Source organism: Trachypithecus francoisi, unplaced genomic scaffold, assembly GCF_009764315.1.
Source record: "Trachypithecus francoisi isolate TF-2019V2 unplaced genomic scaffold, Tfra_2.0 Lachesis_group0, whole genome shotgun sequence".
Lineage (NCBI taxonomy): Eukaryota > Metazoa > Chordata > Mammalia > Primates > Cercopithecidae > Trachypithecus > Trachypithecus francoisi.
This window is the reverse complement of record NW_022681453.1, coordinates 132,935,329-132,949,034: the sequence shown is the minus strand read 5'-3', so window position 1 is coordinate 132,949,034 and position 13,706 is coordinate 132,935,329. Positions and strand designations below refer to the sequence as shown.

Genomic DNA, 13,706 nt, shown 5'->3' with positions numbered 1-13,706 from the left:
AGGTGGGCAGATCACCTGAGGTCGGGAGTTCAAGACCAGCCTGACTAACATGAAGAAACCCCATCTCTACTAAAAATACAAAGAATTAGCCAGGCGTGGTGGCACATCTGTATAATCCCACCTACTCGGGAGGCTGAGGCAAGAGAATCGCTTGAACCCAGGAGTCAGAGGTTGCGGTGACCCAAGATTGCTCCATTGCACTCCAGCCTGGGCAACAAAGGTGAAACTTTGTCTCAAAAAAAAAAAAATTAGGCCAGACTTGTGGCTCACGCCTGTAATCCCAGCACTTTGGGAGACCGAGGAGGGTGGATTACTTGAGGTCAGGAGATCAAGAATATCCTGGCTAACACGGTGAAACGCCATCTCAACTGAAAATACAAAAAATTAGCCGGGCGTGGTGGTGCACGACTGTAGTCCCAGCTACTCGGGAGGCTGATGTAGGAGAATCTCTTGAACCAGGGAGGCGGAGGTTGCAGTGAGCCTAGATCGCGCCACTGCACTCCGGCCTGGGTGACACAGCGAGACTCCATCTCAAGATAAATAAATAAATAAATAATCTTTTTCTAACTGAATAACTGGAACACCAGTATTGTAATTGTGTTTTTAAAATAAAACATCTGAACATAAAAACATAAAACCATCACTTTAGCAAATCCGTACTGATTCACACACATACACAAAATGTTCTGAAATGACAGCTGTTAAGCAATGAGTTCTCCAGGATATATAAAATAAATTTTTGCCGGGCGTGGTAGTTCACGCCTGTAATCCCAACATTTTGGGAGGCCAAGGCAGATGGATCACGAGGTCAGGAGTTCAAGACCAGCTTGGCCAACATGGTGAAATCCCATCTCTAAAACAAATACAAAAATTAGCTGGGCTCAGTGGTGTGTGCCTGTAGTCCCAGCTACTTGGCAGGCTGAGGCAGGAGAATCGCTTGAACCCGGAAAGTGGAGGTTGCAGTGAGCTGAGATCGTGCCATTGCACTCCAGCCTGGACAACAGAATGAGACTCCGTCTCACAAAAAATAAACAAAATAAATAAATAAATTTTTACCACAGAGATGAGGGCATGATTAAACAACAAGGAGCATATAGCCACCAAGTATGGCGGAATTCTCTCATAGTCTCATTAGTTTGTCCTTACTTCCCAGGCAAGTAACAATGTACTGCAGTTACCCTAAACAATTATTTACTAAGCCCCTATTAAATCTTGACTAAGTATAAAATATGCAGCTTTTTTTTTTTATTTTTTGTTTTTCTGAGACAGGGTCTTACTCTGTCACCCAGACTAGAGTGCAGTGGCATGATCACTACTCACTGCAGCCTCAACCTCCCGGGCTCAAGTGATCTTCCTACCTCAGTCTCCTGAGTAGCTGGGATCACAGGCATGCACCACCATGCCTGGCTAATTTTTTTGATTTTTTGGTAGAGGCAGGGTCTCACTATATTGCCCAGGCTGGTCTGGAACTCCTGGGCTCAAATGATCCTTCTGCCACGGCCTCCCAAAGTGCTGAGATTACAGGTGTATGCCACTGCACCTGGCCTAAAATATGTAGCTTTTAAACATCTAAGATGGAACAAGACTATCCCTCTAGTGGAGATGTGTAAGATGATCTTAGGCCGGGCACCGTGGCTAATGCCTGTAATCCTAGCACTTTGGGAGGCAGAGGCGAGCAGATCACTTGAGGTCAGAAGTTCGAGACCAGCCTGGTCAACATGGCAATAGCTCATCTCTACTAAAAATACAAAAATTGGCTGGGCACAATGGCTCACACCTGTAATCCCAGCACTTAGGGAGGCCAAGGCAGGCAGATCACTTGAGGCCAGGAATTCAAGATCAGCCTGACCATCATGGCAAAACCATCTCTACTAAAAGTACAAAAATTAGCTGGGCATCACGGCACACACCTATAATCCCAGCTACTCTGGAGGCTGAGGCAGAAGAATCGCTTGAACCCAGGAGGTGGAGGTTGCAGTGAGCCAAGACGGCACCACTGCACTCCAGTCTGGGCAACAGAGTGAGACTCCATCTCAAAAAATAAATAAATAAATAAATAAAATTAGCTGGGTCTGGTGGCACATGCCTGTAATTCCAGCTACTTGGGAGGCTAAAGCAGGAGAATCATTGGAACCAGGAGGTGGAGGTTGCAGTTAGCTGAGATCATGCCACTGCACTCCAGTATGGGTGACAGTGGGAGACCCTGTCTCAAAAAAAAAAAAAAATCTCAGGCTCACCCCTCCTTGTCACCAAAAATAAAGGGAAAGGGTTGGTTTCAGTGCTTTCCTCACTTCCTGCTTTTATTACACTACCTCTTTCTCACTTTCTATATATCTGATGTAAGCTTTCTAAAATTTCCTATTTCCTAATTAAGGGTATTTGAAAACACTAGTTTGAGAAAAACAGAACATCACGTTAGCCATTCTGCTTTAGCGAAAGATAGACTGCAATAGTAGCTTTTAAGCAGTGCTCCAGAACATGTAAAATACTTTCCAGAATGGCCGGGCGCGGTGGCTCAAGCCTGTAATCCCAGCACTTTGGGAGGCCGAGACGGGCGGATCACAAGGTCAGGAGATCGAGACCATCCTGGCTAACATGGTGAAACCCCATCTCTACTAAAAAATACAAAAAAACTAGCTGGGCGAGGTGGCGGGCGCCTGTAGTCCCAGCTACTCCGGAGGCTGAGGCAGAAGAATGGCGTAAACCCGGGAGGTGGAGCTTGCAGTGAGCTGAGATCCGGCCACTGCACTCCAGCCTGGGCGACAGAGCGCCAGACTCTGTCTCAAAAAAAAAAAAAAAATACTTTCCAGAAACACAGGGGAATAACAAACAAAAGGGAAAAAGTAATGGCCAGGTAAAGCACAGTCCAATTTGAGTAATTTGCTAATAGTTATAAGTACCAAACATTGCAAACGAGTTGTTTTTCATTTTAGGAATCACAGAGAATTCCAGGTTATCCCCCTCTATTACTGCTGAGAGATATTACACACTCTGCTGTGCTGTTTTTCATTTTAGGAATCACAGAGAATTCCAGGTTATCCCCCTCTATTACTGCTGAGAGATATTACACACTCTGCTGTGCTGTTTTTCATTTTAGGAATCACAGAGAATTCCAGGTTATCCCCCTCTATTACTGCTGAGAGGTATTACACACTCTGCTGTGCTTTATAAGGAGGAGAAAAAGAGCTTTAGCGATTGATTTTTTTTTGTTTTTTTTTTTTTTTTTTTTGAGTCTCGCTGTGTCGCCCAGGCTGGAGTGCAGTGGCGCGATCTCGGCTCACTGCAAGCTCCGCCTCCCGGGTTCCCGCCATTCTCCCGCCTCAGCCTCCGAGTAGCTGGGACTACAGGCGCCCGCCACCGTCCCGGCTAGTTTTTTGTATTTTTAGTAGAGACGGGGTTTCACCGTGTTAGCAGGAGGGTCTCGATCTCCTGACCTCGTGATCCGCCCGCCTCGGCCTCCCAAAGTGCTGGGATTACAGGCTTGAGCCACCGCGCCCGGCCTAGCGATTGATGTTTAACCCACAGTCTGTCATCCAGACCTTAGAGGACAAGAGTACTCTTGGTAACACAGCAAATTGTGGCTACTAAACAATATCATAATATTTATTTTCCTACGCGTGTTATCAAAATCTGGATATGTCCCTGAGATTATGTCAAAAGATCTCACTGATTTTTGTAAAAAACAGAAGGCCTGCCTCATCTGTAAAATGAGGAAAAGATCACCTTACTTTCCTGAGACTGAACTACATAGATCTCTTAAAATCCCTTTCACCTTTAAGGTTATGAGCCTGAGCCAGGTACGGTGGCTCATTTAATCCTAGCACTTTGGGAGGCCAAAGTGGGTGGATCACTTGAGGTCAGGAGTTTGAGACCAGCCTGGCCAACATAGTGAAACCCTGTCTCTACTAAAATACAAAAATTAGCTGCACTTTGGGAGGCCATGGTAGGTGGATCACTTGAGGTCAGGAGTTCGAGACCAGCCTGGCCAATATGGTGAAAGCCCATCTCTACTAAAATACAAAAATTAGCTGGGTGTGGTGGTACACACCTGTAATCCCAGCTACTCAGGAGGCAGAGGCAGGAGAATCGCTTGAACCTGGGAGGTGGAGGTTGCAGTGAACCGAGATTGTGCCACTGCACTCCGGCCTGGGTGACACAGCAAGACTCCGTCTCAAAAAAAAAAAAAAAAAGATCATGAGCCTGAAATTCTGAGGTCTTCTTTCTTTTCTTTTACCCTTGTTTTGCTTTTTTTTTCTCTCAAAAGCAACCAGTGGAGTTGTACTGTCCAACACAATAGCTAGTAGCCAGATATGGTTACCTAACTTAAAATTTTATTAGAATCAAATAAAATTTAAAATTCAATTCCTCAATTGAACTAGCCACATTTCGAGTGCCCAACAGTCATCACTGCAGAAGTTCTCTTGGACAGCACTCTACAGACCTTTACAAACTCTGCTACCCACTGCCTACCCTTTGGCTTAGATTCCCTTCTACAATTTGCCATTCAGAAAATCATACTACACAAGTTTGCATTTTCAACATTAGTTTACTTTTTAAATAAAAAAAAAAAGTAAATCATACTACATATTTAATAGGAATGATGCAATAAGTGATCCTTAACACAGAAGTCCATAAAACAGAAGATTATCCTAAATAATTCAATCAGAAACCTTCTGTAACACCAAAGTTTGTGTTCCTGTTTTTTTTTTTTTTTTTTTTTTTACCACATCCAAGTACAAGCTATTTATATTTTTCTTTAAAACTGACTTCCTTTTTGGCTTTAAAAAAAGATAATTTTAAATTACTACTGCATATGTAAAGCCAACATGACCTGCCTTATAAAGAAATGAAAACACAGCCAGGTGCGGTGGCTCATGCCTGTAATACCAGCACTTTGGGAGGCCGAGGTGGGCGGATCGCTTGAGGTCCAGAGTTCAAGACCAGTCTGGCCAACATGGTGAAACCCTGTCTCCATTAAAAATACAAAAATTAGCCAGCCATAGTGGCAGGTGCCTGTAATCCCAGCTACTGGGGAGGCTGAGGCAGGAGAATCGCTTGAACCTGGGAGGCGGACTTTGCAATGAGCCAAGATCACGCCATTGCACTCCAGCCTGGGCAATGAGAGCGAAACTCCATCTCAAAAAAAAAAAAAAAGAAAAAAGAAATGAAAACACAATAATACTAAGTTCTAGTTGGGCCTGTTAAAAAATGAGAGATTAGCATATATTAGGCAAATATTGAAGATATACTAGCATTAAATCAAGATTTTCTGTTTGAAATAAACAGGATGTGAGCACCTCAAACAAATAACTGAAAAGGATACACCTTTCTTAATACATAATCATAATTCAAATGTTACACAATGCTGTGAATGTGGAATCCCCTAAAATAATTTCCTAAATTGGTATCTATCCTGTGCTTTGGGAAATACTGTTCTAATGAATTTAGTATAAATTCCTGTCATTCGAAAATGCTTGGCCGGGTATGGTGGTTCACACATGTAATCCCAGCATTTTGGAAAGCCAAGGTGAGAGGATCACTTAAGCCCAGGAGCTCGAGATCAGCCTGAGCAATATAGCAAGATGCTGTCTCTTACAAAAAACAAAACAAAACAAAACGATAATTTGATCTACCTGTCTTCAGCCATTTTTTTTCCCGAGCTCTATTCGCTATTTCTTGAATTTGCACAACTTTCCCATACTGTTCCCTCTGCCTGGAATATTTTTCCTTCCTATTGCTCTCCTTTGATATCCTATCCACCCTTCAAAACCTGGGCTAACATACTAACTCATACTAACTCCAGCAAACATTTACTGAGACTCGATGAGATGAAAATTGGATAGGATTTTGTTACTACTTTTTTTTTTAATTTATCATATTTTCATTGACATTAGCATTATTATGTGCTTGTCTTATACCCCTACCATATAATTATGTAAGGTCCTTAAAAATGGAGACCCAGGCTGGGTGCGGTAGCTTATGCCTGTAATGCTAGCACTTTGGGAGGCCAAGGCAGGTGGATCACTTGAGGTCAGGAGCTTGAGACCAGCCTGGCCAACATGGTGAAACCCTGTCTCTACTAAAAATACAAAAATTAGCCGGGCGTGGTGGTGGGCACCTGTAGTCCCAGCTACTTGGGAGGCTGAGGCAGGGGAATCACTTGAACCCAGGAGGTGGAGGTTGCAGTGGGCCAAGATTGTGCCATTGCACTCCAGCCTGAGCAACAGAGCAAGACTCCATCTAAAAAAAAAAAATGGAGACCCTGTCTTACTAATTTTTGTATTTTCTGTAAAACCTAACACATTGGTTAGCACTGAGACATGTTCAGTAAGTACTTGTTGAATTTAAACAAAATATTAACACAAATATGTACATACTCAGTTACCGTATCTGGAGGTAGACCCAAATTTATCATCATTTTTGAGAAGAATATATTATTATAGTATTTTATTATGCCTTTTTTCCTTTAATCTACTTTTATTTTCTTTATCCATTCACATATACTGAAGTATAAGACTTGGCTGGGCGCAGTGGCTTACATCCATAATCCTAGCCCTTCGGAAGGTCAGGAGTTCCAAGATCAGTCTGGGCAACATACAGAGACCCAGTATCTACATATAAAATAATTTGCCAGGTGTAGTGGTACCTGCCTATAGTCCCAGCTACTCAGGAAACTGAGGCAGGAGGATTGCATGAGCCCAGGAGTTTGAGGCTGCAGTGAGCTATGATCGTGCCACTGCACTGCACTGAAGCCTGGGCAACAGAGTGACACCCTTGCCTCTTACAAAATTAATTTAAAAAAAAAAAAAAACTGTTGATGACAAGATCAAGACAGAGCAAGATCCTGTCTCAAAAAAAAAGGAAAGAAAAAGAAAAAGAAAAGAAAAGAAAAGAAAAATATTACCGCTTCCTGAAGACAGGAATATTCTTTCAAAATGCCACTGCTGTCTATTTTCAGCCTGGGCAATATGGCAAGACCCTGTTTCTACAAAAAAAATACAAAAATTAGCTAGGTGTGATAATGTGCCTGTAGGCCCAACTAACTACTTGGGATGCTGAGGTGGGAGGATCACCTGGGCCCAGGGAGGTGGAGGCTGCAGTGAGCATGATCATGCCACTGCATCCCAGCCTGAGTGACAGAATGAGACCCTGTCTCAGAAAAAAAAAAAAAAAGTAAGATGGGTTCCCTCAGCCATCTGAACTAGAGTCACCTCAGTTTGAAATATTGACAACGTTTCCTCCTTAAAAATAAGAAGTATCTTTTCTTTATAGGATTTAGAATTTTAAAATGCACAGTCAGCACCTAGGCTTATTTACCTGCAAGGATTAGACAAGTCCCTGGTAACAGCAGTTACCTATAGAAAAGATAAGGAAGGGACAGGAAAGAGATTTTCTTTGTTTTTTTTTTTTTGAGACGGAGTCTCGCTCTGTCACCCAGGCTGGAGTGCAGTAGCAGAATCTTGGCTCACTGCAACCTTCGCCTCCCAGGTTCAAGTGATTCTCATGCCTCAGCCTCCTGAGTAGCTGTGACTATAGGCATGCGCCACCTGGCTAATTTTTAAATTTTTAGTAGAGATGGGGTTTCACCATGTTGGCCAGGTTGGTCTCAAACTCCTGATCCCAAGTGATCCTCCCACCTCAGCCTCCAAAGTGCTGGGATTAAAGGTTTGAGCCACCGCGTCCAGCCAGGAAAGAGACTTTTCTTTTTCTTGACTCAGTCTTGCTCTGTCACCCCAGGCTGGAGTGCAGTGGCATGATCTCGGCTCACAGCAACCTCCACCTCCCAGGTTCAAGTGATTCTCCTGCCTCAGTCTCCTGAGTAGCTGGGATTACAAGCGCCTGCCACCACACCCAGCTAATTTTTGTATTTTTAGTAGAGACAGGGTTTCGCCACATTGGCCAGGCTGGTCTCAAACTCCTGACTCAGGTGATCCGCCTGCCTTGGCATCCCAAAATGCTAGGATAACAGGTGTGAGCCACTGCGCCCGGCCAAGACTTACTTTTTACCACATACTTTTTACCTTTCGAATTTTGTTCTATGCATATATTTTTCCTATTTAAAAACTTTTAACATTTATATTTAGTACCTAATCTTGGTCTTTTGGCTGGTATTTCATCAGTGTCCACTGTAGAAAACAGAGTGCTGAAAGAGACAAAGAAAAAATATATATATATATTTATACATACATTCATTTATGTAAGTAAACTTACTATTCATATAACACATCCCCCTTCTATCACTTTGTCATAAAATGAGATCCAACTGATGTTTTAAAAGAGAATGCTGGTGGGACGCAATGACTCGTGCCTGTAATCCCAGCACTTTGGGAGGCCAAGGTGGAGGATTGCTTGAGCCTTGGAGTTTGACATCAGCTTGGGCAACAAAGTAAGACCTCATTTCTATGAAAAAATAAATAAATAAATAATTAGCCAGCGTTGGTACGTGACTGTGGTCCCAGCTACACGGGAGGCTAAGACAGGAGGATCACTTGAGCCCAGGAAGTTGAGGCTGCAGTGAGCCCAGGTCATGCCACTGCACTCCAGCCTAATCAAAAGAGTGAGACCTTGTCTCAAAAAGAAATAAAAATAAAAATAAAAGCAAAACAAAAGAGAGAATGCTATTCTATAGTAGGCTTTTCACATTTGAAGACTTACTGCTACAGTTTCAACTATTTCAGAGAGACCTAAACTTCTTCCCAAATAATAATTTGCATCTGGTTAAAGTACAAACTTAAAACTGGCCAAAGTCACTTAGCTAGTAAATGAACCCAGGTAAGAGTTTAGGGCTAGTATTTTCTCTTTCACTCCAGAAATGATTTAAAAGCAACAAACAAGCAATTTCCTTTTGAAAATGATCCCCAAAGAAAGTCATCTTTTACTTTAAGTGACAGTATTAATATGAACAGCCTTAAAAGACAATTCTTTTTTATTGTTTTTTCTTTTGTGTGTAAAGGAGTTTAAAAAAAAACTGTTCTACAACTTAAAAAAGACAATCTTAATCAAGGGTTATATGTAACTTCATATTTTTTTTTTTTTTTTTTTTGAGGCGGAGTCTCGCTCTGTCGCCCGGACTGGAGTGCAGTGGCCGGATCTCAGCTCACTGCAAGCTCCGCCTCCCGGGTTTACGCCATTCTCCTGCCTCAGCCTCCCGAGTAGCTGGGACTACAGGCGCCCGCCACTTCGCTCGGCTAGTTTTTGTATTTTTAGTAGAGATGGGGTTTCACCGTGTTAGCCAGGATGGTCTCGATCTCCTGACCTCGTGATCCGCCCGTCTCGGCCTCCCAAAGTGCTGGGATTACAGGCTTGAGCCACCGCGCCCGGCCCTGTAACTTCATTTTTATCAGGCAAACTATATTACGGTAGTAACAAAGAACTTTGGAATTCTGCAAAGTTTCAGGACCCAGATGTCAAGAATGGTAAAGGGTCATATTATATTACTTATCATCTCTCTGAACCCTTCTGATCAATTATATTCACACATGCAAAAAAAAAAAAAAAAAAAAAAAGAATAGAATAGAATGAGATCCCAGGATTCCATTCAGCTCAGCTTTATACATTCCAACAAGCCCTACTGGGCTTCATTTTGACTGAAAAATGGTTTACACCGAGAAGCGTTGTTTTGGATTAAGAATGTGAACACCTAAAGTATAGTAAAAGTCAAGGTTTTGATCGCCAAACCATGTTCCACTGACTAGCAGGGATTCACATCAAAGAGAGGACAAGGGGGAGGAAATTAGCTTTCCCTTATTCGATAAATAGGGACCAAGTGCTTATCATGCACCAGACTCTGCAAAAGGCCCCAGGGTAGAATAGACAAATACTACCCTTATATACATTAAGCATCAGTTTAGGCACTTCACACCACGTTATCAAATGATCCTCACATCAACCCTACAGAAAAACAGGAGAGAAAAATAAGGCAAAACCATGAATCTCTGGAACACATGATGCAATTTAGTCAACAACCAATCTCATCAATAACCTGCATTCTCAGTCTAATGTATTAGACATCTTGTTCTCTCAAGCTCCCACAAATGAACACTTCTTCCACTTTTCTTGATATTGAGGCTTAGCTAAAAAAAATGAAATTAACGGCCGGGCACGGTAGCTCACGCTTGTCATCCCAGCACTTTTGGGAGGCGGAGGCGGGTGGATCACGAGGTCAGGAGATCCAGAACATCCTGGCTAACACGGTAAAACCCCGTCTCTACTAAAAATACAAAAAATTAGCCGGGCGTGGCCGGGCGCGGTGGCTCACGCCTGTAATCCCAGCCCTTTGGGAGGCCGAGGTGGGTGGATCACGAGGTCAGGAGTTCAAGACCAGCCTGGCCAAGATGGTGAAAACCCATCTCTACTAAAAAGTACAAAAAAAGTAGCTGGGTGCAGTGACAGGAGCCTGTAATCCCAGCTACTAGGGAGGCTGAGGCAGGAGAATCGCCTGAACCCAGTGGGCAGAGGTTGCCGTGAGCCGAGATCGTGCCACTGCACTTCAGCCTGGGCAACAAAATGAGACTCCGTCTCAAAAAAAAAAAAAAAAGGTTAGCTGGGTGTGGTGTTAGGCGCCTGTAGTCCCAGCTACTCGGGAGGCTGAGGCAGGAGAATGGCGCGACCCCGGGAGGCGGAGCTTGCAGTGAGCCGAGATTGCACCACTACACTCCAGCCTGAGGGTCAGAGCGAGACTCTGTCTCAAAAAAAAAAAAAAAAAAAAGGTTAGCTGGGTGTGGTGTTAGGCGCCTGTAGTCCCAGCTACTCGGGAGGCTGAGGCAGGAGAATGGCGCGACCCCGGGAGGCGGAGCTTGCAGTGAGCCGAGATTGCACCACTGCACTCCAGACTGGGGGTCAGAGCGAGACTCTGTCTCAAAAAAAAAAAAAAAGGCCGGGCGCGGTGGCTCAAGCCTGTAATCCCAGCACTTTGGGAGGCCGAGGCGGGCGGATCACAAGGTCAGGAGATCGAGACCATCCTGGCTAACACGGTGAAACCCCGTCTCTACTAAAAAATACAAAAAACTAGCCGGGCGAGGTGGCGGGCACCTGTAGTCCCAGCTACTCGGGAGGCTGAGGCAGGAGAATGGCGTAAACCCGGGAGGCGGAGCTTGCAGTGAGCTGAGATCCGGCCACTGCACTCCGGCCTGGGCGACAGAGCGAGACTCCGTCGCAAAAAAAAAAAAAAAGACAAAGAAAAAAAGAAAAGAACAGCTTTGAGTTTCCCCCACATTTTAACCGAATTTAAAAGTATAGACTAGTGATTGTTTTAAAGGAGTGAGGCACCTAAGCCTTTTTACTCATTCACTAATTATAAAGCACAAAACCCTTCTGGCCCCAAACACACTGTTTGACAGCTGTTTTAGAACAAAACAGCTGCTGTTTCTTGCTGCAAGGACAGTACTTGCAGTCAAAAACGGCTTTGGGCAAGCTATGAATCTCACTTCCTTTAACTGCACTTAATGTCTGCAGATGACACTTGGAAGGGTGCTTTGTAAACAGTGAGCCACAACAAAGACAGTATTCCTTCAATGTTAGTGTTCAGCCTAAGAGCGGCAAAGCCCCATTTGGTATCAGCAACCAGCTTGGCCTCTGACAAGAATGTCAAAGACCCTGCCATCACCGGCCGCTCCGAAGACGATCAGCTCCTCCTTCATCAGAAGCTGCCTCCCCACAGCCCGGCGGGAGCGACTACGTCACTAGGATCCCGGCGACCTGCTTCGGGTGAGCCTGGCTGAATCAAAGCTATCACGGCCGAGGAGCCTGCTGTGGGGGAGGGGGTAAGGCCAGGCCGGCGCTCAGCCCCCTCTGGTCTCACCTGTCTGAGCGCCGCCTCTTCAGGAGGGCCCGGGCAGGGGGCACCGACCGGTCGCAGAAACGGAAAATGGTGCCGAGAATCCTAACCAGCCATCTGTACATACCAGGCCCGAGCAGCAGCGGCGGCCGACACACCCCGAGACGCAAACCCCAGAGCTGTCGCCGCCGCTGCCGCCTTCGCCGTCTCAGCCACCACCGCCAGAGTTCGGTCGCTGATTTGTGACGCGGGTGAAGGGCCCACAGATACAGCGTCCCCAGGGCTACCAGAGGCCCCCGCCCGCCACCACTCCTGACGTCACCTCCTCCCGCCCGACCGGAAAGCTCCATTCTCAATCTGCGCACGCGCAACCTGGCACCGCTCCCTATTTCCGAGCCCAGCAACAAGAGTAATTGTGGGACGGTCCCGGCCCAATCGCTGACGAGATCGAAAGGGCTGTCGGCAGGGTTTTCTCTTCGGCTGAGCCAATCCCGAGCCGGCCCGTGGGACAAGGCCCACAGGCCACACGTGAGGCTGCTCCATTCCGGAGGAGGCGTTCCGGGGTCCCAGAGGAGAATAGGTGCTCAGTGTTTGCTGAGTGCACACGTAAAGGTAGCTCAGGTTAATTAACACACATTTACCGTTTTAGGCGCCCTTTATTTTGCACTTACCTTTTGCCTCGTACTTTTCACTCATTGTCACCTTAAAATGCCCAGCAACGGCATATGACAGTCTTATGCCAATTTTGTAAGTCAAGGAAATTGAGTCATAGAGCGATTATTTGCCTAAGATCACAAAACTAGCTAGAGACGCAGCTGGAACTTGAACCCGGGGTCTGAGTACCAGCGCCAGTCCCTTGCCATTGAGGTCTACTTGGAGACGTGTACATAGATAATTACAAGTTACAATACACCGTAAGTGGTTACTGTGATAAAGGTGTGTGCAGAGTGCAGTGGGAGCCAGAAAAAGGAAAACCACACACTGAGGACGAGAAGGAAAGGGCAGATGTCCTCAAGAAAGGCTTCACAGAAATTTAAGGATGAAACCTGCGGCCCACTAATGTCTCCTACCCTGTGCTAGTAAGTAATGAGTCTCGTTACCCTCCCGCTATAATTCCAACGTCACATTTCTAGTTAATTGTCAACTATAGGCCGGGCGTGGTGGCTCCTGCCCATAATCCCAGCACTTTGGGATGCTGAGGTGGGCAGATCGCTTGAGCCTAGGAGTTTGAGACCAGTCTGTGCAACATAGTAAAAACCCATCTTTACAAAAAATACAAAAATTAGCCGGGTGTGGTGGCACGCACCTGTAGTCCCAGCTACTTGGTAGGCTGAGGTGAGACGATCGCTTGAGCCCAGGAAGTTGAGGCTGCACTGAGTCGTGATCATGCCACTGCACACCAGCCAGGGTGACAGAGTGGGACCCTGACGCACCCCATCAAAAAATTATCAACTGAAAACAAATCCCACCCTACTTAGTGATAGAAAATTCAGTCCCCTCTTCCAAACAATCCTGAGAATCCTCAAAGGTTTTCATGCTCCACAAATCCATTCCTGACTAACTTGTTTCCTACTTGTGATTCAGTTAAGGCCAGATTTTTACACTTGCTTGAACTTCAACCCTGGCATTCCCCAGTTCAGCCTCTTCCTTTCCTCAATAGACAGCATTCCAGGCCGGGTGTGGTGGGCTCATGCCTGTAATCCCAGCATTTTGGGACGCCAAGGCAGGCAGATCACTTGAGGTCAGGAGTTCAAGACCAGCCTGGCCAACATGGTGAGACCCCCATCTCTACTAAAAAAGAAAAATACAAAAATTAGCCAGGCATGGTGGTACACTCCTGTAATCCCAGCTACTTGTAAGGCTGAGGCAGGAGAACTGCTTGAACCTGGGAGGTGGAGGTTGCAGTGAGCAGAGATCACACCACTGCACT

General features: G+C 45.4%; 1 protein-coding gene across 3 annotated transcripts in view; it reads right to left on the bottom strand.

Moving 5' to 3' along the window:
- Window positions 1–12,135, bottom strand: part of SENP2 (SUMO specific peptidase 2) — a 45,696-nt gene extending 33,561 nt beyond the window's left edge. For 2 of the 3 annotated variants that reach the window (XR_004437231.1, XM_033211948.1), the window contains exons 1-2: window positions 11,801–12,135; window positions 8,088–8,143 (exon numbers count right to left, since the gene is read on the bottom strand). Coding sequence is in view for 1 of the 3 variants with exons in the window: in XM_033211948.1 (XP_033067839.1) it covers window positions 8,088–8,143; window positions 11,801–12,126 (382 nt within the window). In the remaining 2 variants the exon portion in view is untranslated. The remainder of the gene's footprint in view (window positions 1–8,087; window positions 8,144–11,800) is intronic. The other variant, XR_004437230.1, reaches the window with a different exon arrangement.
- Between the last annotated feature and the right edge of the window lie 1,571 nt (window positions 12,136–13,706).